This window comes from Ctenopharyngodon idella, chromosome 6 (assembly GCF_019924925.1).
Source record: "Ctenopharyngodon idella isolate HZGC_01 chromosome 6, HZGC01, whole genome shotgun sequence".
NCBI lineage: Eukaryota > Metazoa > Chordata > Actinopteri > Cypriniformes > Xenocyprididae > Ctenopharyngodon > Ctenopharyngodon idella.
Genome location: NC_067225.1, coordinates 23,894,166 through 23,917,808, shown reverse-complemented (window position 1 = coordinate 23,917,808; position 23,643 = coordinate 23,894,166). Strand labels below are relative to the sequence as shown.

Below are 23,643 nucleotides of genomic sequence, written 5' to 3'. Positions count from 1 at the left end.
ATCACTGTAAAGCTGCTTTGAAACAATCTGCATTGTAAAAATTGCTATATAAATAAAGGTAACTTGACTTGACAAAGGATGGAATAAATAAGCACAGATGTGTATATATACAACTATTTTAAGATAAACTAGACAGAATGAAGGTCTAGTTTTAAAAAACAAAAAACTTACTCATTCTAATGAAAGTGTTGCACATGTGTTTATTAATGTTTCATAAGTTTACAATTTCCCCTTTCGGTGTATTTAGAATTTAGAAAACACACCAGGGTATTTTTCTACTTAAAACTAATATTATCTTTGTTGTTTTCAGAAATTTGTTCAACAGCATTGCTGTTCATTATAGGTTTTGCTGAATTTTTCATACTTTGAAAAACAATATCTACAGTACCATAAGAAAATCTGTTTTGTTAGAAACAAAGCTTTACAAAAGTTAATGTAAGATGACATTTACACTCGTTAATTGTTTGAACATGTCTCATCATAGCAGTCCCTCAACATCTAAACAGCCTCAATTGACCAAAAGTTATCAGTAACTGATGAGCTGACTAGTATGACTAATGTGTTTAATCACTTTGTTATTTTCTACATGACTGTCCTAGTGATACTTTTCAATTGTAAAACAGCGTCCCCTGTTGGTGTAATTTATTACAGCAAAAGACTTTACAAGCCATGTGATGCAAAGTATTTATTTGGTCATTTATAGATACAGATTACAGACTCAAATTATATAGTCACCGAATGCTGATATTATATAATACAATTATATCATATTATTTTGTATGCTTTGTATGCTACAAGAATTTGAAATTTAATTTTTTGACACATTTGATTTAAAATAAATCTTTAGTCTGAATAGAGAAAAGAATTTAAATCTGAGCCATTTTTTTGCTGATTTAAAGAAATATTTATTGTACTTGGACAGCTTATAGAATGTATGAAGAAACTGAAAACATATATATATATAAAGAGAGAGAGAGACAGAGAGAGAAGTTGTGCCATGTAGAAGCTTGTGCCAAACAAGAGTCACCCCATGTGATCCTGCAGAGACACAAAAACATACAGATTGTGTGATATTGCTGGAGTAACTTACTGGTTCAGTGATTTGAGTTTTATTTCAGAACTATAAACACTATAAACAGTTGCATGTGTATTTTTTGTGTATATGGACTTACAGCATCGCTTTTCGTAATCCTTACAGCAGTTTATGCGGCAGCGATAATTGCAGTTGCAGCGGTTACGGATGTCAAATCTCTCACCACATCTCTTTCGACAAGAAATTGAGGCTACACCAAAAAGACATTTCAACAAGCATTAGAAGTGAGTGGTGTTAAAGAGGCATAAATGTATACAGGAGTGTTGAGTGTGTGTAAGAGAGTTACTCTGATTGGGTGGAGGTCTTAGGGTAGTAGTTATTGTTGCTGAAGTAGTAGAAGTTCGTGAGGTAGTCGAAGTAGGTGATGTAGTAGAAGTGGTTGAGGTAGTAGAAGTAGGTGATGTAGTAGGAGCAGGTAAGGTTGTAGAAACAGGTTGGCATGTGCTTGTAGGGTTGAAGACGACGAATCCTGGGAGATTCTGGACAATGGTGGTGGTGATCCAACTCTGATACTGTGAAACTCGCGTGTAAACACCAGGTGCGTTGGGATCGGCACAGCCATAACCCCAGCTGGTGATACCAGACTGAACCCACACCAAACATTGCTTGCTCACCATTGGACCTCCAGAGTCACCCTACAGGAAGACAGAGAGTTTTTGTTTATGGTACAAACTTCTCATCAAACATGGCCTAAAAGTAAAAGAGGAATCATATGCATATATAAAAATGAAGCACAGATAGACATGTACCTGGCAGGTGTCTTTACCTCCCTCCAATAAACCGGCACAGATCATGTTGTTGGTAACAGATCCAGAACCCAGCAGAGTATCACACTGAGTATTAGCCACCACTGGAACCATAGTCTCCTGGAGAGTCCCAGGAGCAGGTAGGCTCACTGAACAGGTAACACACAAACACACAATCATCTATTAGTGTTGCTATGGGTAGATGTATGTGTGAATGAATGAGTTTGTATGTGTTTGTACCTCCAGACTGAACATCTCCCCAGCCTGTGATCCAGCTGCTGGTGCCAGAAGGGAAGACGCTGTTCTGGGCCGCCAGACACACGGGTCTAATGTAGTCATTAAAGGTAACTGCCGAGGACAGGCGCAGCAAAGCAATGTCATTGTCACTGGTTTGACTGTCATAGGAGGGGTGAACGATGATCGTGGCGACCTTTCTACTGATTTCATAGGTATTGACTCCCTGCTGGGTTTTCTTTCCCAAGTACACAAGCAGGCTGGATGCACTGACACTGAAAAGAATGAATCAAGAGTGTAAAAATGATCACTCAGAGCCTGTTTGGATGAATAGTTGTGTGTTGATGTGAATCTTACCCAGGTAAACAGTGAGCTGCTGTCAGCACCCACTCACTGTTGATGAGGGAGCCTCCGCAAAAATGACCTCCATAGGTAGTGCTGTGCAGACTGACCTGCCACGGCCACGACCCCTCAAAGGCATCCACACCACCCACAATACGGTTGTTTAGAGGGGCTTGTCCACAAACTTTGAGAGAGAAAGATTCATTATTCACATGCACATTTCTGTGCTATTTGACTATATCTATATATATAACATATGAAGAATGAGACAAGCTCTTACCATTCAACTGAGAAAGTGAACCTGTAATGGAAGGAATAGAGTCATACACATTAATAGAAAGAGAGAGAGAGAGAGTTATTTTATCTGCATGTGACATCCTCCAACTAAATTAATTTAATTAAATTACCTCACAAGAAAGAGGACCATTCAGAAATGTTAGTGCTGATAAAGATTCTACCTTAAGTCCTTACCTTGAACATATAAGAGCAGGGCCAAACTGATGCACGTTAACCTCCACATCTTCACAAACCGTCTCTTCTCCTGCAGAATGGATGGAGATGGCAGATTTGGTTCTCTTTGCCTCTCACAAACCCTTTTTATACCCACTTCTTCAGCCTCTGCTCGTCACTCGTCTAATCACTCTAATGTCACACTAATCCATTACTATTATTATTATTTGCTCCTTGCCCTGTTTTCACAATGCAGACCTGTTAAAGGTTTTCTAGAACTAAATTCACTAAACAAATACATTAAATGCAAGTTTTGTTTTCAGAGATTAAGAGTTTTGTTCATCTCTGTCTAAATCGAGCAAGGCGTTCATGTTAAATCTTACAGGGATAGTTCACCCAGAAAATGCATAATTTGCCCACCCTAATTTTTTCCCCAAACCGGTTTGAATTTCAACAGTGGATCTCAGTCACCATTCTGTATATTTCACCATTCACTGCATGGAAAAAAGACACAATAATATGATTTTTATTTAAAGATTTAAAGTAAAATATAAATAATTAATGGAAAAAGATTATATTATAGTAGATGCAAATAGATAGGTTGCTCCTGATGTCACACATAAGACAGAAGCACTTCTGTTCAATGTAAATCAATTATTTAAAAAAAAAAAAAAAGTTCTATTCAGCCATGTGTTGGCATACATCACAATGTAAAAATCACGATAGTCCTCAGATCTACAAAAGTAATAGAAACTACATAGAAATTCACATGCATGGTTTTTAAATGTTAAAGTGATCAAATATTTAGTTTCTCTTGATTTTATGTAATGCTTGAATAATAAAATGATCCAAAATATATATTTACATAAGCAATTTGATTCATTTTTAGATAATAAATAAGAGAAATATGGGAGAGAATGTGAGTTGATTATTTAGAGAAGACATCCATCATCACACAGCAATTAAGCTAAGCTCAGTTTACAAAAAAAAGGTGTTGGTGAAACACGCAAGTACAAAAATGTCTAAGATACTAATTATGACCTATAAATAACAGCATGTGGCAGTTGTAAATTTTACAAAGTCATTGTAAAAGTGTATCAGAGGGCAGGTAACTCATTGAGTGCTGCAACTAGCGCTTTAGCAATTCAAGCAATCCATTTTAGAAAGTTTCATCTTCATGCAGAAACCCATAAATAACGTGAACGATATTCATAATGATTTAATTTTTCAAAATAAATCATGGGGCTTGATCAATGACCAACATTTTTTTGGGTGATAATCTCAGAAAGGAAGCAAGAAAAACAAGCTGATCAACACCATGACAACATATGAATTTCATTAAATGTGACCCTGGACCACAAAACCAGTCATAAGTCGCACGGGTATATTTGTAGCAATAGCCAACAATCATTGTATGGGTCAAAATTATCGATTTTTCTTTTATGCCAAAAATCATTAGGATATTAAGTAAAGATCATGTTCCATAAAGATATTTTGTAAATTTCCTACCATAAATATATCAAAAAATTATTTTTGTAAGTAATATGCGTTTCTAAGGACTTCATTTGGATAACTTTAAAGGCGATTTTCTCAATATTTTGATTTTTTTTTTTTGCATCCTCAGATTCCAGATTTTCAAATAATCCTATCCTAACAAACCATACATCAATGGAAAGCTTATTTATTCAGCTACTATATATATATATATATATATATATATATACAGTATCTCACAAAAGTGAGTACACCCCTCACATTTAGTATATCTTCTCAAGGGACAACACTATAGAAATGAAACTTGTATATATTTTAGAGTAGTCAATGTGCTGCTTGTATAGCAGTATATTGTCCTCTAAAAATAACTCAACATACAGCCATTATTGTCAAAATAGCTGCATGGCAACAAAAGTGAGTACACCCTAAGTGATAACAGTTGTATGTTGTTTAACCATGCAAAGCCACATGTCCTATTCATCATGTTCATGTTCTGCTTGACAGGACCATACAAATGTGTGGATCTTGTATTAGAGCAGTTAAAATTTGGTGATTTGAGGACAATTCTCTCATACTGATCACTGGATGTTCAACATGGCACCTCATGGCAAAGAACTCTCTGAGGATTTGAGAATTAGAATTGTTGCTCTCCACAAAGATGGCCTAGGCTATAAGAAGATCGGTAACACCCTGAAACTGAGTTACAGTACAGTGGCCAGGGTCATAGAGAGAGGTTTTCCAAGACGGGTTCCACTCGGAACAGGCCATAGAAGTTGAATCAAAGAAGCTGAGACCTTGTGTTGTGCGTCAGGTGCAGAAGCTGGCTTCAAAAAACAGATGCATGAGTGCTGCCAGCATTGCTTTAGGTCAGCTTGTCAGTGCTCAGACCATACGCCGCATACTGCAACAAGTCGGTTTGCATGGCCGTCGTCCAAGAAGGAAGCCTCTGCTGAAGCTGGCTCACAAGAAAGCCCGCAAACAGACAACCTGTCCAAGAGCATGAATTACTGGAACCATGTCCTGTGGTCTGATGAGACTAAGATAAACTTGTTTGGCTCAGATGGTGTCCAGCATGTGTGGCGACGCCCTGGTGAGGAGTACCGAGGAAATTGTGTCTTGCCTACAGTCAAGCATGGTGGTGGTAGCATCATAGTCTGAGGCTGCATGAGTGCTGCTGGGACTGGGGAGCTCTGCTTCATTGAGGGGAACATGGATTCCAACATGTACTGTGACATTCTGAAGCAGAACATGATGCCCTCCCTTCAGAAACTGGACTGAACGGCATGATAATGACCCCAAACACACCGCCAAGATGACAACTGCTTTGCTGAGGAAGCTGAAGGTGAAGGTGATGGAGTGGCCAAGTATGTCTCCAGACCTGAACCCTATTGAGCACCCGTGGGGCATCCTCAAGCGGAAGGTGGAGAAGTGCCATGTGTCTAACATCCAGCAGCTCCGTGATGTCATTATGGAGAAGTGGAAGAGGATCCCAGCAACAACCTGTGCAGCTCCGGTGAATTCCATGCCCAGGAGAATTAAGGCAGTGCTAAATAACAATGGTGCTCACACAAAATATTGACACTTAGGACACAGTTTTGACATGTTCACTTAGGGTGTACTCACTTTTGTTGCCAGTTATTTAGACAATAATGGCTGTGTGTTGAGTTATTTTCAGAGGACAGTAAATCTGTACTCCTATACAAGGGGTGTACTCACTTTTGTGAGATACTGTATATATATATATATATATATATATATATAGCTTTATATATTGATATATTATTTAACATTATTATAATTGTCTGGATATATTAGGATGACTAATTATTCCCAGTTGGATCAAATGGCAATAAATGATTATATAACATGAACACCTTGCCCAATAAGACAGAGATTAACAAAATCTCTTAAATAAAATGTATTTACCATTTAAGATGTTTAGTGAATTTAAAATGTTTAGTGTTTAGTTCAATACATGTTTAACAGGTCTGCATTGTGAAAACAGGGCGGGGAGCAGAAAATAATAATAAAAATGGATTAGTGTGACATTAGAGTGATTAAACAAGTGACAAGCAGATACTGAAAAAGTGGGTATAAAAAAGGGTTTGTGAGAGGCAAAGAGAACCAAATCCGCCATCTCCATCCATTCTGCAAGAGAAGAGACGGTTTGTGAAGATGTGGAGGTTAACGTGTGTCAGTTTGGTGTGTCTCTTATCTGTTCAAGGTAAGGACTTACACTTGATTTTTAAGGTAGAAAATTTATCAGCACTAAACATTTCCGCCATAGCCCTGTTTCTTGTAGGATAAATTAATTTAGATGGAGGATGTCACATGCAGCTGGATGTCCATAAAATCATTCCTCATTAATGTGTACTACTGTCTCTTCCACCGCAGGTTCACTTTCTCAGTTGAATGGTAAGAGCTCATCCATTCTTCAGATGTTAATATGAATCACAGAAATGTGCATGTGAACAATCTCTTTTTCTCTCATAGTTTGTGGACAAGCCCCTCTAAACACCCGTATTGTGGGTGGTGTGGATGCCCCTGAAGGGTCGTGGCCGTGGCAGGTCAGTCTGCACAGCATTACCTATGGAGGTCATTTTTGCGGAGGCTCCCTCATCAACAGTGAATGGGTGCTGACGGCAGCTCACTGTTTACCTGGGTAAGATTCACCTAAACACACATGCACTTGTTTTGATTGGTAGAATATACTGTTTTCTTTTCTCACTGTATTCTCTGACTGTATTCAGTGTCAGTGCATCCAGCCTCCGTGTGTACTTGGGAAGGAGGACACAACAAGGAGTCAATGCCAATGAAATCAGTAGAAATGTCATCAAAATTATTGTTCACTCCTCCTACAACAGCAACACACATGACAATGATATCGCTCTGCTGCGCCTGTCCTCTGCAGTTACCTTTAATGACTACATTAGACCCGTGTGTCTGGCAGCCCTGAACAGCAGCTTCCCTTCTGGCACCAGCAGCTGGATCACAGGCTGGGGAGATGTTCAGTCTGGAGGTACAAACACATATAAACTCATCAATTCACATATGCATCTACTTCTAACACCACTAATTAATAATTACATGTGTTTGTGTATGTTCAGTGAGCCTACCTGCTCCTGGGACTCTGCAGGAGACTATGGTTCCAGTGGTGGCTAATACTCAGTGTGATACTCTGCTGGGTTCTGGATCTGTTACCAACAACATGATCTGTGCCGGTTTATTGGAGGGAGGCAAAGACACCTGCCAGGTACAACAACCAACCAGATCATTATTTAGTGTGCACATCAAAAATGCTGCATGTTTGAAAGTTCATTATGTTTTTGTAATATATTTTGACACACAAATGTCTATCTGTGCTTCATTTCTATATATGTGATTCCCCTTTTTCTTTTAGGCCATGTTTGGTGAGAAGTTTGTCCCATAAACAAAAACGCTTTGTCTTCCTGTAGGGTGACTCTGGAGGTCCAATGGTCAGCAAGCAATGTTTGGTGTGGGTTCAGTCTGGTATCACCAGCTGGGGTTATGGCTGTGCCGATCCCAATGCACCTGGTGTTTACACACGCGTTTCGCAGTATCAGAGTTGGATCACCACTGCCATTGTCCAGAATCTCCCAGGATTCGTCGTCTTCAACCCTACAAGCACATGCCAATCTGTTTCTACGACCTTGCCTACTTCTACTACATCACCTACTTCTACTACCTCAACCGCTTCTACTACATCACCTACTTCTACTACCTCACGAACTTCTACTACTTCAACTACATCACCAACTACTTCAACCTCAACAACCACTACTACTACTACCCTACCACCCAATCAGTGTAACTTTCTCACACACACACTCTACACACCTAAGGGTTAGTCCACCCAAAAATGAAAATTCTGTCAGCATTTACTAACCTTCATGTCACTCCAAACCTAAATGCATTTATTTATTCTGAAAGAGAGGATATTTTGAAGAATGTTAGTAACCAACCAGTTCCAGTTCACATTGACTTCCGCTGTATTTTTTTTTTTTGATACAATAGTTGTCAATGACAACTTAAAATTGTTTTTTGGTTACCAACATTCCTCAAAATATCTTCTTTTATGTTCCACAGAAGAAAGAAAGTGAGGGTGAGTAAATGATTTTCATGAATTTGCATTTTTGGGTGGACTATACTTTTAAAGAGGTCATGACATGGATTTTTTTTACTTTAATATGTTCCTTAAGGTTAATTTATAATATTAAAAAAGTTTTTGCACAAAAACCCCCGAAATATATCAAATAAGAGATTACTATCAACCTTCATTCTCTGTCTGAAATGATCCGGTTTTAAGGCGTGGCTCCTTAAGGCTTGTCAGTAAACGGCCACTGTTATGACGGTTTAACGTCATCATTGCCTAGGGAACAGTATCAACGCCCACTTGCTATTGCATGTGAGTAAGTGTTTTTAAAACATTATCCATATAAAACCATCATTTCCAGACAAAGCATTATGAAATAATTTACTTTTGATTTGTGATGCAGCTGCTGTCAGATCCAATACAGCTGGCTGCTGTATCTTTTAAACAAAAGTTTATTTGCAAACTCTCCATTACACTGTGCCTCATTTACAAAGCAAAATGCTCCAAACAAACATATAATCCTCCGATGCGGAACAGCATTAAAATAAACCATCCAGTTGTTTCTAACACTGGGATCCTTCTAAAGTCTGTACAGAGACGCAAACAAGCTGTTTAAACTGGACGTTCTTTCTGTCTTCCATTTGTCCTGTTGTCGACAGACTCAAGTGCATGGAGTATGTCAGAAAGACGCATCTTTATACTGTATCCAGTGTAGACAGCGTTGGTAATTATAATGGGTTCTACTGTATTTGCTTTTGATGTGACGCTCTCTTCCAGTGTAAGCAAATGTCATCCATTAAGAGACTGAATGCCAGTGGGCAGGGCCTATGGTGCGATGATGTATGACTATTTATCGATGTCTTACTCCAAAGGCAGTCATATGCAGATACCTGTGTATCATCACAGATCCTGCAGTATCAAAACGAGCCATTTTTGGAGCTTGATTAAATAAATGTTTTGTTTATAATGAAGAAGACGTTTTAAGCTATGAAACTTGCAGGATGTTTTAATGGTACAATGATTTCTCATGTCATGACCCCATTTAACACCACTCACTTCTAATGCTTGTTGAAATGTCTTTTTGGTGTAGTCTCAAACTCTTGTCAAGGGAGATGTGGTGAGAGATTTGACATCCGTAACCGCTGCAACTGCAATCATCTCTGTAGCAGAAACTGCTGTTGGGATTATAGAAAGCGATGCAGTAAGTTCAAATACACAGACAAATACATAAACAATAGTTCTGGAACACAATTCAAACATGATTCAAATTCTTAAAAGTCTCTCAGCTCTGTTTGTTTTTGTGTCTCTGCAGGGGAATAGTGGATAACTCTTGGTTGGCACAATCTTCTAAACGGCTCACCTTCACTATATATTTCATGCATCAAGTAAATAATACTCAAAAATATTCCTTTAAACCAGAACATAATAAATCAGATTTAAATTCATTTCTTCAAAAATTATTTGCAATGAAAGTCTTTCCCCCCCTTCTCAGACTAATGTTGTGTGTGTGTGTGTGTGTGTGTGTGTGTGTGTGTGCATGTCAAAAACATACTTAAATAATACAAGCATTCATTTTATGGAACATACAAAGCATACAAATTAATAATTTATAAATGGATTATATAATATCAGCATAACATAATATTCTAATTACAGTCTTGTTTGAAATCTGTATTATATAAATGACTAAATAAATGCTTTGCATCATCTGGCTTTTGTAATGACTTTTGCTGTTATATATCACACCAACAGGAGGTGAAAGAAAGGTGTTTATTTTATCACGGTACAAACCACATGCTTGTGTATCACTGGGACAAGGATGTACAGTAATAAAGTGATAAAATCATTGCTCAATACTCATTTAAAAAGGTGATAGAACATTAAAAATAATATTATCAGATTGTTATATTTCTATGAACTTTGTTGAAAGTTGCAAGTTGCAGTACCATCTGAGAGAGCCACATTGAGTTCCCACACAGAGAAATACTAACCCATATTTTCTCTCCACAAATGTTGAGGAGTCATCCAGGCCTCTCAAAGATGAATCCACTGTACACTGTAAAAAAAAAAAAAAAAAAAAACGCATGGAAATGGATCTGGGGTAGAGATGCAGAGACAGCAGAGGTAGCAGAACAGTCCTGTTCCTCTAGCTCCAACAGCAGAGAACTGCGCTAGCAATGCCAAAGTCATATGTTGATTCTGAGGGAATTCATGAATGTTATACTTTCAATGTAATGTAATGTTAGTTGCTTTGGATAAAAGCATCTGTCAAAATGCAAAAATGTAGAACAGATTTCTAGTAGCAACCTCAGAGGAGCCAACAAAAGCCCATTTCCAACAAACAGTACAAGGGGCCCAGAAAATCTAGTGACCACTGAATATCAGGGTGTGTAAATGGCCTACCTACTACCCTTCTCTTATATATTTCATATTACAGAACACACACATAAACCTTAAAGTAAAATGTTTTTTTTTTTTTTTTGGTAAAAAAAAAAAAAATTTATTAAATAGGTTAAATAAGCCTATATAAAATTTTGTAATATTTATGCCATTTTATATCTCTAGGATTTCTGTTCAGTTTAATTATCCTGTCCAGATATGATTATTACCAGCTTTCACATCCTCAAAAAGTGCAACTTCTAAAACGTTCTCGTGTGGTTGTGAGTGAGGGTGTGATGCTTGCCTGCCCCCGTGACAAATCCCTGACGCCTTCATCCGGGGCTCTTTCACCAGAACACTCTCCAACATGGCGGCGTCAGGTAAGAATAATGCGCACTCGTGCTCTGCCTACATTTGTAGGCTTTTTTACGAAACAGCTGTAAACAAGTTTATATAATACTCTTGGGTTCAAGCGTAATGGTTATGGCATTCACTGTGTGTGTTTTTGAAACACGGCTCTGCTAAATCTGTTGGTAAAATGCAGTGAAAACATGAATTAGTTGTATTGGGAAAGCCTTATGCTCAAATGAATTAGCCAGTGTGCTAGCGGCCAAATCATGTGCCTCGTCTGTGTCGTTGTCGTCATGACTTTTAGGACGGGGCAAAATTTCGCAAACGGATGTTCTGGTAATTTAATGTACGTGGTAGTTTATAAGGTTAGTGCGCGGAAAGTTAAAATATTATGGTAAATGATAGTGCATAAAGTTCTGGATGGTGCTAATAACCCGTGTTTGGTGCTCATGCGCAGTACGTTCCAAAGGAGGGACCTGAGGGGTCACCACGTGCACGGAGCCGTGGATGTTCTACGCACGTTTTATTAGAGGAATGATTGTAGTTGTGGGGATTTCATCTTAGCGATTCGTTTTTTGTGTTCGCGATCACGGATTCATTCAGTGCAGTTACATCGTTACTCCTGTAGTTGGCGAGTGTCTTATTTCTGTCGAGTCATTTAATCATTTGCTAATTCTTTAAATGAATTAAAATCATCGAGGAATTCACGACCAAAACATCTCTTATTACCTTATATTAATTGATGTGTCAAGATTTTGTCTAAGCCATTTTAGACTGTTTAGGCATACAAAAATTAATACCTCAGTACAAAACATGCGGGGAACGTGAATGAATTTGTTCACAAAATATGATTCTTGAATGGTATTTCCAAGTCTTGTAATGTTACATCTGAATGAACGACTTATTTCAAAAAAGTAGTAGCTTCTGACACCAGTGGTATCATAAATTGTGCTGTTTTTCTGGTTGGTCCAGTTAACACACGCACTAGAGAAATAAACAGACGATGCTTATGTGGACAAGATCATTGGCTCTTTTAACTGTGAGGCGGGACTAAAGCTGTCATATTGCAGCATGTTAGACATTCCCATTCATTTTTATATGAATGAACCATCACCTCCCCTACAACATCCCTAGTGAGGCTCACTGAGTGTGTCTTATCATCTCAACTTTTCAGTTCTACATTGCATAGTGTCAACACGTCTTTTGCACAAGTGTGATAATGCTCAACATTTAATGAGTGAAGCCTATTAGCATCTGTTCTAGGTTTAATGCAGTTTAATGCAGGGTGTTGTAGAGGAAATTCTCTAAGAGTGTGGTGACTTTTCACTTTTAAGGCAAGCAGAGAAAGTGAGAAAACAAAACGTCTTTTCAGTAAGCCTATCCATTTTTTGCATAATCATACTTTGTCTGTTATCTCTGTCGCCATGTGGCCAAGCTATGATAGGAACATCAAAATATTTTTCTTATTCCGAATGTTAAACTTGGCATGAAATGAGAATTCACTCTGTTTTCTAAATGCATGTTATTGGCCTTATTGTGAGCAGTTCATCCATGCATGTTTCCTTTTTTGACCTTATAATTCTAATCAAATTTTCATAATTCTGATCTAATGTTCTGAAATGAATGACAGATTTCTCTCTGGTGACGTATGCCGGACTTCTCCTATTTTTTTAGTCTGCTTAATCACTGCCCCTTTCTTACGATTGACCTCAGGTTTGCATTCAGATCGGCCTCCATCCAATCAGCAATCGTTGAATAGAACCAAGTCCATGCCCTACTTTTTTTTTTTTTTTCCTTTTTCAATTATCTTTCACTCAGATGTACGCCACAATACGGAAGAAAAGATCTGTCGCTACTTTAATTTCATTGTGACTTTGACATGCATAAATGTATCAAATAATGAAATCGCTCAGTTTTGGCATTCTCATTGCATCTGTTATTCTTTCTTTAGCTAAGAAGAATAAGAAGAAGGGGAAGACCCTGACCCTGACTGATTTCCTTGCGAATGATAGCAGTGGCAGTGCACCCCCCAGTTACCCCAGCACAAAGACCACTAGCTGGGCAGACGAGACTGATGACTTGGATGGAGATGGTGAGTAAAGCCTGGAATGTATTACAGGACTTTTAAAATCTGAACAGACTTATTGCTAGGAGACGCATGACAAATGAAAACAATGTGTTTAAAATTGGCTCAAAATATCAAACATGTTTAATATCCTCAGACTGAATGGAACCATAGTCTGAAGTAGGGTTACACAATTTGGGGCAAAATCTAAGTTTTTTTTATTTCTTTTTTCTTTTTTCTGATTAATTTTGATTGCGATTTTAAAATTAGATTAAAAAAAAAAAAAACATTCCAGGTTTGCTGTGCTTGTTTGTAGGGCTGCACAATTTGGCCAAAATTGATTATATATCAATATGATTATATAATAATAAAAATAATTATAAATATAGCTGCAAGCAACAATTAAGGGGCCAAGCACAAAGAAGGCACAATAAGTCATGCCAGCATGGCTGGAAGCATCAGACCAACTGCAACAATGAGTAATTAAAGACATTAAGATGATTTTAGGCAAAATGGCTGATTGGCCGAAAGTGATAAACTATTAAATCAATCGGTGGCGCTGTGGCCAGAGTAAGGTGACAATGACACATGCAAAGTTTGGTGTCAATATGCCAAAGTATTGCAGAGGTAGAGCCTCACAGTCATTTTGGCATCATGCCATTAACTTTGTTTTGTCTATTGACACGAAATTCGTAACTTTTTGCCGGCATGGTCTGAAGATGATACAATTCAGTTTTGGTGAAAATCTGAACAATGGTCTAGGACCTTTTTTTTTTTTTTTTTTTTTTCCAAAAGTCAAAATGGTGGCCATGACCCAAGGAAATTTAATAAGACCAGTTTCATTACAATAGGCAAAATTAATCATTAGCTATTAGCACTTCTTGAAATTTCATTATAATTCTTGACCACAAGGTGGTGCTGCCTCAAATCTTTTGAGTACCTTCAGGGCAAGGTGCCAAGGGCAAGGCAAGTATTGTTTGACTCGCCATGCTTCGCCAAATCTAAAGAGACCAGTTTTGTGAATTTTTTTTTTTTTTTGGCTTAAAGGCCCTGATACACTTCAAGCAAAGTTCTTTGTTGTTCTTCATTTAGGGGTAAAATGAAGTTTGATGAAGCAAGTGAGTGATATACTGTTATCTAACACTTTACGTAATGGTTACGTAATGGCCCAGACCAATGGTAGTATGAAGGTGTTTACCAGCCAAGGCAAACTTTTTCGGAAAGGTCGCTTTGGCACGCTGAAACGAACTTCGTTTCGGCCTGATCTTGGTCGAAATGACGTCACATCAGTTCGTTCTTCGATTTCGTTTGAAGTATATCGGGGCCTTTAACCGTTCAGAAGTTATGAGCAAAAATGTCAATTTTTCATGTGTCCTGACCACTAGGTGACACTGTTCCGAAACTGTGCATGTACCCTCAGGTTATGTTTCTCATAACACACTAAGTTTGGTCTGAATATGCTAAAGCATTATGGAGATATAGCCTCGCGTCCATTTTGCCATGCTCTTCGTTAAATTTGTTCATTTGTTATTCAAGAACAGTTTGACGAATTATCTTGAATTCCATAACTTTTTGTTGGCATGGTCTGAAGATGATCTGGTTCAAATTTTGTGAAAATTGGAGCAACAGAGTTTGAAAAAGTAGGTTTTTTTTTTTTTTTTAAAAATTCAAAATGGCGGAATAATTTCCATGAGGGAAATTAGGTCATAGGGTGCAATTGAATGGTCTTGAGCCGAGGAATCAGAGGGAAAAAATAATTTGAGAGAATTTGTGTGAAGCAGTATTTACTGTAAATCAAGCAGCTCTGAGACTCTGCGAACACGCAGCGCATATATTTAATCAAATCTCAGCCTTTGCGGATTGATAAACAGACTAAGCCATATCGCTGTTTCGGTTTCATTTCGATTAATCATTCAGGTGTAAAAAGGATCCAAAGCATTTTGGGATCCAGTCAAAATCATATTCTGTGGTGATCAAATCCCATTCTCCTTCTCTTTAGTCTCAACTTCCTGGCATACTGTGGAGGATTCATATCGAGCTCCTCCCATTGATCGCTCCATCCTGCCTACTGCGCCTCGTGCAGCAAGGGAGCCGAACATTGACCGCTCTCGGCTGCCACGCGGCCCGCCCTACACTGCCTTCCTCGGTAACCTTCCCTACGACGTCAGTGAGGAATCCATCAAAGACTTCTTCAGGGGACTTGCGGTCAGTGGGAGCATTGCATGCATGTTTAAAAATGGGATGTCTAGATAATACGCTTATATTTTTAGTCTTGCTTGCAGGAAAATCACTCTCTTAGCTGCTTGACAAGTGCAGGTTGTGTGTAACTGTATCTTTTGTGTATATTTTCAGATCAGTGCTGTGCGTTTGCCACGGGAGCCTAATAACCCAGAAAGGCTTAAAGGTTTTGGTTATGCTGAATTTGATGATGTTGACTCAATCTTGCGTGCTCTCAGTCTAAATGAGGAGGTAGGTCAACAATAAAATACTGACCTTAGTGCATTGCTGTTGTTTTCTGTTTTGAATTAATGTTGCATTAAATCTGTGTAGAATCTTGGGAACAGGCGGATCCGTGTGGATATTGCAGATCAGTCCAATGACAAAGGTGAACTGATGATAGACAACTCCTTCACATTGTCTTTACACCTGTGAAAGTGTTTTTCTTGATTAAATTTAACATCATATTTCCTCCAGAGAGGGATGGTGGATCAATGTCAGGGCGAGACCGGGATAGAGATCGTGGTCGTATGATGGATGGTGGCCCTGATAAGACGGATTCTGATTGGAGGGCACGGCCAAGTGGAGAGCAAGATGATGGACCACGCAAAGACGACGGATATGGAGATAGTCAGTTAAACAGATGCTAATTGTATATCGTGCTTAAACAGAATACTTTGCGCATATTACATTTCAGAAAGTCTACTATCAACTGAAATGAAAGAATTTATAATATTAAAAGTAGAGCTGCTCGATTACTCAAAATAAAATGCTTTCGGATATAGCTTAATGTGCCTATCAAATTGCAAAAATTTAATTAAGTATACTGCAATTTAATTATGTACATGTAAGTAAATGCATGTAAAATATGTAATGTGTATGTAATAATAATTAAAAAAAAAAAAAAAAAAAGTCTGTTGTCAACATAAATTAAGTTTTAAGGGCTCCCTGCGGTTTTCCACCAAAATAAAAGCTCAGTGGTTTAAATTTAGAAAATAAAGATTTTTTTTTTTTTTTTAAATAATATTGCGATTAGTAATTTTGTTACTTTTTTCTTTTTTTTTTTTTTATTCAAGGTTAAATATAGATCAGTTTAAATCTGGTTTGACTATGTTAACATACAGTTGTTTGTACTACTTTTTGTAATTCCTTGTGGTTTCTTTTTGCAGGGTCACGTGACCGCTATGAGTCTGACCGTTTCAGAGATGCTCCAAGGCGTGATGATCGTTTTGACAGCGGTCGAGATCGCTTTAGTGGTAGAGATCGCTACGATGACCGAGGTAGCAGAGACTACGATCGTGGAGGTTGGTGGAGTTTCTTTCAGTGGACTTTCTTATATGATACTCAAAAATGGTAGTGCAAGTTATTAAAGGAGTAGTTCACCAAAATTTTTTTACAAATTTTGTCATTATTTTACTCGCCTTCAAGTAGTTCCAAACCTGTATGAATTTCTTTTTTCTGCTGAACATAAAATAAGATATTTTGATGAATGTCAGTAACCAAACAGTTGATGGGGTCCCATTGACTTCCATAGTATTTTGTTTTTCCATACTATGGAAGTCAATGGGGTCCATCAACTGTTTGGTTACCCATATTCATCAAAATATATTCTTTTGTGTTCAGCAGAAGAAGTTCATACAGGTTTGGAACAATTTAAGAGTGAGTAAATTATGAGTGAGTAAAGAATTTTCATTTTTGAGTGAACTATCCCTTTAAGTTCTCTTTGAGTTCTTGAATGTTTGGTGTGTACATTTATTGCAGTTTGCTTTATAAGTAATGCTATGGTCATATGATTGTCTTAGGTTATGATTCACGTGGTGGAGGTCGACGAGGATTCAGCAGTGGCTTCAGACGAGACTATGAAGGAGATCGCTACGGAGATCGAGAAGAGCGTTCAGACAGGAGGGATGATGGAAGAGAAGGTACATAATGAGACCATGCTAATGGAGAACTTAAACATGTCAGCTTTAAAGATGCAAATTTTATATCAGAAACATTGTCTCCCTATTCTAATCGTATGAGATTTTCCATTCTAGCCCCTCAACAGAGGCCCAAGTTAAACCTGAAGCCACGGAGCATCCCAAAAGAGGAGGAACAGAGTGGAAGCTTGTCCCCCCAGAGCAGCACAACAAATTCCAGCAGGACTTCCTCTATATTTGGGGCAGCCAAACCTGTGGATACGGCTGCCAAGGAAAGAGAGGTGGAGGAGAGGCTGAAGAAAGAACAAGAACGACTCCAGAAACAGATGGAGGAGGACAAGAACAGGGCCTCAGAGAGACGGCCACGAGACCGGTGAGAATGGGGAAATAGATGGGTTGATACGAAACTTGGGTGCTCACCAGCAAACCACACTCTTGTCTACTTGGAAAGGTGGTTAGTGGTGTGAAAATCTTGAAGATGAAATGGAATACATCTGAAGTCTCTAAAAAAAGTAACATTAAAATGGTGATGAATGAGTAATTAGAGAATTTTAGATGTTGAACTTCTTTTTCTTCAGAGACCCAAGTTGGAGAAGTGAAGAGCCATACAAAGAGAGGCAACGCGCAGGAAGTGGATCTTCACAACCGAAAGGTAATTCATTTGTGTTCTTAGCAGAGACCTTATCAAAGCATAATTAGAAATGTTTCTTTGTTGAAGTACTATAATTGCTAAAACTAATGCTAAAATAAATACAAATTATATAATATATATATATATATATATATATATATATTGGGACACTCCTCCAAATCATTGAATTCAGGTGTTCCAATCACTTCCATGGCCACAGGTGTGTAAAATCAAGCACCTAGGCATGCAGACTGCTTCTACAAACATTTGTGAATGAATGGGTCGCTCTCAGGAGCTCAGCGAATTCAAGTGTGGTACCGTGATAGGTTGCCACCTGTGCAATAAGTCCATTTGTGAAATCTACTAAATATTCCATGGTCAACTGTTAGTGGTATCATATCAAAGTGGAAGCAATTGGGAACAACAGCAACTCCGTCACGAAGTGGTAGGCCACGTAAAATCACAGAGCGGGGTCAGCGCATGCTGAGGCACACAGTGTGCAGAAGTCGCCAACTTTCTGCAGAGTCAATAGCTACAGACCTCCAAACTTCATGTGGCCTTCAGATTAGCTCAAGAACAGTGCGTAGAGAGCTTTATGGAATGGGTTTCCATGGCCGAGCACCTGCATCCAAGCCTTACATCACCAAGTGCAATGCAAAGTGTCGGATGCAGTGGTGTAAAGCACGCTGACATTGGACTCTAGAGCAGTGGAGACGTGTTCTCTGGAGTGACGAATCACGCTTCTCTGTCTGGCAATCCGATGGACGAGTCTGGGTTTGGCAGTTGCCAGGAGAACGGTACCTGACTGCATTGTGCCAAGTGTAAAGTTTGGTGGAGGGGGGGAATATGGTGTGGGCTTGTTTTTCAGGGGTTGGGCTTGGCCCCTTAGTTCCAGTGAAGGGAACTCTTAATGCTTCAGCATACCAAGACATTTTGGACAATTTCATGCTCCCAACTTTGTGGGAACAGTTTGGGGATGGCTCCTTCCTGTTCCAACATGACTGCACACCAGTGCACAAAGCAAGGTCCATAAAGACATGGATGAGCGAGTTTGGTGTGGAGGAACTTGACTGGCCTGCACAGAGTCCTGACCTCAACCCGGTAGAACACCTTTGGGATGAATTAGAGCGGAGACTGCGAGCCAGGCCTTCTCGTCCAACATCAGTGCCTGACCTCACAAATGCACTTCTGGAAGAATGGTCAAAAATTCTCATAAACACACTCTTAAACCTTGTGGAAAGCCTTCCCAGAAGAGTTGAAGCTATAATAGCTGCAAAGGGTGAGCCAACTCCATATTAAACCCTACGGATTAAGAATGGGATGTCATTAAAGTTCATGTGCACATAAAGGCGGGCGTCCCAAAACTTAAATAATACTAAAATAACACTGGTTTGAAGATGTCAATAATGATAACAGGAAATTTCAGGAAAAATACAGTAAAGAGATTTCTGTATCTGTGATGTTCAGGATCTAGGTCTCAAGATGGTGAACATTCAGAGAATGAAGTCTTCAGTGGCCAGGAGGATGAGCCGATCTCTCCTGCATGTCAATCACCCTCTTCCAATCAAGGAGGGCTCCCACTGAAAGTAATGCCAGCCCCTCCCCCTAAAGAAAATGTCTGGGCTAAACGCAGCACAGGGGGAAGTGCTAATGAGAAGGAAGGACCACCCTCAGCTGCCCCCAGCATCAGAAGTGCTCCCAAACCTAACAGGTGTGATTTCTCTTACAAGTTATGGAAATAAAAAATGCATAATGATGAAGCACAAGTAACAGTTATGTGCTTTTTGTCTCTCTCTATGTCATTGTGTCTCTAGGTCACCAGAGGAGACTGTGTTGGACAAGGGTAAAAGTCTCCACGATAACATTTCAGCAGATGGGCAAGAACCTTTGAATATATACAGTTTTCTCACTTGTCTGTTGTTCTGTTTGCTAGATGAAAACCGGGTTGATGGGGTTCGAAGAGATAAAGTTATGCCTCAGGGAAGAGGAGGAGGAATTGGGAGAGGAGGAGGGGGGCGGGGACGAGGGGTTGACTGCACAAACAAAGACAAACGGAGAGAACCCGCAGACAGGTGAGGCAGTCTTCATTAAAGGAATAGTTCACCCAAAAATGAAAATTATCCCATTATCCCCTGGGAAGAGCCAGGATATTATTTAATATAACTCGGATTGTATTTGGCTAAAAGAAGAAAGTCATGTACACCTAGGATGGCTGGAGGGTGAGTAAATCATGGGCTAATTTTCATTTTTGGGGTAACTATTCCTTTAATGTGAGTTTGTCACGCACTGTATAAATTCAAATGACTGCATAGTAGGGCTCTGCGATTAATTGAAATTGAGTTTCAATTTTGGCTTCTACAATCAAAGTGTTCTTTGAGCTTCGGGTGCACACTGATACACGCAAAAATGTCAAAATGCTGGGCTTGGCGAGTATTTGATTTGAGATCATAAGGAAAAAAAGGTTGTTATTTGCTGAAAAATGGGTGATATGAGGGCTGGACCGACCACATAATGACATTTGCGTAAAATGTGTTGATGCATCTTTCTATTTATGTTCATCACAAGCAGGAACAAATCTATATTATTTAATTTAAGTTTAATTTGTTTAATTTTCATTTTAATTTAAGTCTTAAGAGATGTGATCCCATTTTATAATGAACAGATTTCATTTAGGCTTTCTGTTAGGGGGAATTATAATAATAATAATAATAATAATAATAAATAATAATAATCAATAGATTAATCATGCCTTTTGAAATATGCCTTTTTTCCCTTTTTTTTGAGGTCAACAGACAGGTCCTTATTCTTTCTTTGTATAGAAAAGAGCAGCTCAGTCTTTTTTATGTTGCATTAAAGAAAAGAAAACAGATTTGTAACTTTAAGATGACTAAATTTTAGCTTTTGAGTGAATTATTCTTAAACTCTTTCATGTATTTTAATTGACAGGAAGGAGGTCAGACGGGACAAAGATCCCAGAATAGCCTCAGAACCAAAGAAATATGAAGAGAGTGCACCTCCTGTGAGTACCTCACCTAGTCCTGACCCCTCAATGAGTTTTTTCTTGAAGCATTATCAATGTAGGCTACATTGCAAGAACAATTAGACCCAAAAGATGAATGATTGTAGAAACTACAAATCATTGGTGTTGTTCAGTCCAATCTTGTGTAGAGCTTTGGGAATAACTTCGTTCATCGCAGACGTTGAGGTCATAAAATTTCTTTTTGTCCCTACAGCAATTTAGCTCAGCGAGTAAGTATGCTGCCCTACTAATGGATGGAGACCAGGGAGAAGATGAAGGTGGAGAGGAATGAGCAATTAGGAAGGATCAACTAACTACAGAAACACAGAATGGAAGAAAAAGAGCAACTGAATGATCAAATGAGGGGTTAAATTAGAATTCCCTCATGATGATGGAGTGGCGTAACTTAAGGGGATGATGGCTAAGGTACCCACAATGCTGTTCTGTGTCATGTTTATGGAAATGTATACAAGTATTCCCAAAACTGGTCCATTTTAATTAAAAAATAAAATAAAAACAAATCAGTGCAGTAAGTAGATAAATGCATTCATGTAGACATTTAAAAATCATTGTTAACTTGAAAGTCATTGTTATAAATAAAAAAAAGTATGTAAAATACTATAAACTGCCTCTGAATTCTTTCTTTGATTTAATGCAGTCAGCATTTGCATTTTTTCATAAATCTGATTTAATTGTTCACTCATTGCTCTGTATTGTGTTGTAATGCCATAAACAATGATGTTTTGTTTTTTTATTGTTGAAAAGGGCGTATGCATCTAATCTCCCACTGAAGAGTTCATGGTTAGCAAAAACACCCTCAAAACTGAGGCGCAGGCAGCAGGATAGGCTTTCCACTCAAATCCTCTTAATGCCTCAGACTGAAACTTAAGGTTTCTGCTATCTTATTTTGTTCATTAGTTCATCTCAAACCTGCATAGCATTATTTTCTCAAAAGGCAAGGTTAGTGAACTCTCTCAAAGTGCTCTCAAACCAAAGAAATGATCCAACAACTGAGGCTGTGCAGATCCTCCCAGTCTCTTGGTGATTGAGTATTGAAATAAGCTGTCCAAGACACTTAATGCTTTTCCTTCCCGAGCATTACATTATTTTATTTTTTTTTAACTGATCATAAAGGTCTGACTTGGTAGCATGTGTGCCACAAGAAAACTAGTTTGGTTATGTTTTAGAGCCACTTGCTCTTAAGATTTGAAAGATTTTGAACTGTGTGTGTTTCTCAAGGTGTCTTTCACCTGCTTTATTGGATGGGTTTTATGGCCCATTCTAGGGTGGGATCTTTGTTGCAATGCTTGTTGCATTCTTTGTGTGGTCATATTGTGCTGTTCGTCCATGTTTTCCCAGCTGCCCTAACTGAACCTCTCTTGCCTGTAACCTGATTTTAAGGGCTGTTTTAGCTTCACACAGCTACTGCAATTTCTTTTTATTGGCAGAGAAAAAGAGTTGTTTGGTATGGCATTTTTTTCATAATATCCTTCATACTCAGATGGACTGTTGCGATCTCTTCTATGAGTGCGTTGCCAATGTGTCCACACATGGAAATACCTAAACTCTCTGGTACTGTTATGAATTAGAGTTAATGAGTGCAATGTGTTTGTCATCGTGATGGCTTGTATAAGTGTGTTCTGTTTGTTTTTGTTTTCTTTTAGAGACGAACATAATATTCACTTAGTTTCAAGTGTTTTTTTTTTTTGTTTTTGTTTTTTTTTAATGAACTATAATTTAGCCTACGGTTTACAGTACATTTATGTAAATTTATCAGATAAAGATGAATTACAACTCGTTCACAACTATAACAATAACTATATTTGCATTCCAACGATATCGTTCTTCCGTGTCGTTATTATCCTTATAGTCGTGATGTGGACTTCCCTATTTTTATAGATTTAGAACGATTATTAAAACTGTACGGTTATAGCTATAGTTTTTGGTGTGAACAGGCCTTAATTTACTGTTTTTAGTTATAAAAACCGTGCAGTTATGGTAATTATTCAGATAATTTATTAGGACTCGTTCTCACCAAAAATTACAATTGCTATTTCAGCGCCCACGCCGACGTGCGATAACTGCCGCTTTAAATGAGCTCGCTCTTTAAACTCAAGTGGATTCTGATTGGCTGTCAATGTTTTAAAAATTCGTCATTTAAAAAAATATTCCTCTCTGTTGGTGATTGATAATTTATATTTTGATATTAACAACACAGTTTCCAAGCGATAGTATCGAGAAAAAACTTGGGTGTAAGAGGCAAAAAGCAGAATCAAGGTATGTGAGACTGCAGTCCTGTGTGTTTTCAGCCTTTAGTGACAGGTGCTGCGCTTTGTGTGTTTAGTGTTGTTTTCTGCTGTGTCAGGTGCATGTATGTGTGTTGTTTCTGTTGTCTGTCGAATGGCAGTTGGTGGTAACTGGTGGCTTCTGGACACAGAACCTACTGAAGTATTAGTACGACCTTAGTATTGGTAGTTCACAAATAAGTTTTTGGTAAATGGTCAAGGGTTTTTTAAGTTTTCAATCATAAGATGCGGTCAAAAGAACTTTGACCTCATATTGTGATGTTTTTAATTATATAATATATGT

General features: G+C 38.3%; 3 protein-coding genes across 7 annotated transcripts; 2 read left to right on the top strand and 1 right to left on the bottom strand.

Annotated features, from left to right (window-relative positions):
- Positions 1-689: 689 nt before the first annotated feature.
- On the bottom strand, positions 690-2,935 carry LOC127513819 (tryptase-like). Its single transcript, XM_051895885.1, has 8 exons — positions 2,887-2,935; positions 2,696-2,716; positions 2,431-2,599; positions 2,080-2,348; positions 1,843-1,988; positions 1,380-1,728; positions 1,173-1,283; positions 690-1,038 (listed from the first exon to the last, which is right to left on the bottom strand). Coding segments are annotated over exons 1-8 (1,116 nt in total). The 3' UTR covers positions 690-1,036.
- Positions 2,936-6,534: 3,599 nt separating this feature from the next.
- On the top strand, positions 6,535-9,793 carry LOC127514872 (trypsin-like). The gene is made up of 8 exons (XM_051898125.1): positions 6,535-6,583; positions 6,754-6,774; positions 6,853-7,021; positions 7,110-7,378; positions 7,467-7,612; positions 7,815-8,029; positions 9,565-9,674; positions 9,786-9,793. Exons 1-8 carry the CDS (start codon positions 6,535-6,537, stop codon positions 9,791-9,793), a joined length of 987 nt encoding a protein of 328 aa, XP_051754085.1.
- A 1,290-nt stretch (positions 9,794-11,083) lies between these two features.
- eif4bb (eukaryotic translation initiation factor 4Bb) lies at positions 11,084-21,679 on the top strand. Of its 5 annotated transcripts, XM_051896911.1 has the most exons (15): positions 11,084-11,232; positions 13,155-13,295; positions 15,268-15,473; positions 15,621-15,737; positions 15,819-15,873; positions 15,963-16,115; positions 16,655-16,789; positions 17,288-17,407; positions 17,522-17,777; positions 17,983-18,056; positions 19,503-19,746; positions 19,850-19,878; positions 19,969-20,107; positions 20,982-21,054; positions 21,269-21,679. In XM_051896911.1, exons 1-15 carry the CDS (start codon positions 11,220-11,222, stop codon positions 21,344-21,346), a joined length of 1,833 nt encoding a protein of 610 aa, XP_051752871.1. In that variant the 5' UTR covers positions 11,084-11,219; the 3' UTR covers positions 21,347-21,679. The 5 variants fall into 5 exon arrangements, with proteins under 5 accessions (XP_051752871.1, XP_051752874.1, XP_051752872.1 ...); XM_051896914.1 differs by lacking the exon at positions 19,969-20,107; XM_051896912.1 differs by lacking the exon at positions 19,969-20,107 and having other exon boundaries at positions 19,850-19,912.
- Positions 21,680-23,643: the final 1,964 nt, after the last annotated feature.

What these genes read in the sequence shown, in the direction of transcription:
- LOC127513819 (XM_051895885.1), bottom strand. Translation starts at nt 2,935, where the DNA reads ATGTGGAGGTTAACGTGCATCAGTTTGGCCCTGCTCTTATATGTTCAA. An exon ending in CCTGCTCTTATATGTTCAAG is followed by an intron (nt 2,717 to 2,886) that starts GTAAGGACTTAA and finishes CTTCCATTACAG; the next exon opens with GTTCACTTTCTCAGTTGAAT. An exon ending in GGGAGATGTTCAGTCTGGAG is followed by an intron (nt 1,989 to 2,079) that starts GTACAAACACAT and finishes TTACCTGTTCAG; the next exon opens with TGAGCCTACCTGCTCCTGGG.
- LOC127514872 (XM_051898125.1), top strand. Translation starts at nt 6,535, where the DNA reads ATGTGGAGGTTAACGTGTGTCAGTTTGGTGTGTCTCTTATCTGTTCAA. An exon ending in GAGGCAAAGACACCTGCCAG is followed by an intron (nt 7,613 to 7,814) that starts GTACAACAACCA and finishes GTCTTCCTGTAG; the next exon opens with GGTGACTCTGGAGGTCCAAT. An exon ending in TGCCAATCTGTTTCTACGAC is followed by an intron (nt 8,030 to 9,564) that starts CTTGCCTACTTC and finishes TTTTGGTGTAGT; the next exon opens with CTCAAACTCTTGTCAAGGGA.
- eif4bb (XM_051896911.1), top strand. An exon ending in ACTTCTTCAGGGGACTTGCG is followed by an intron (nt 15,474 to 15,620) that starts GTCAGTGGGAGC and finishes GTATATTTTCAG; the next exon opens with ATCAGTGCTGTGCGTTTGCC. An exon ending in ATGAAGAGAGTGCACCTCCT is followed by an intron (nt 21,055 to 21,268) that starts GTGAGTACCTCA and finishes TTGTCCCTACAG; the next exon opens with CAATTTAGCTCAGCGAGTAA.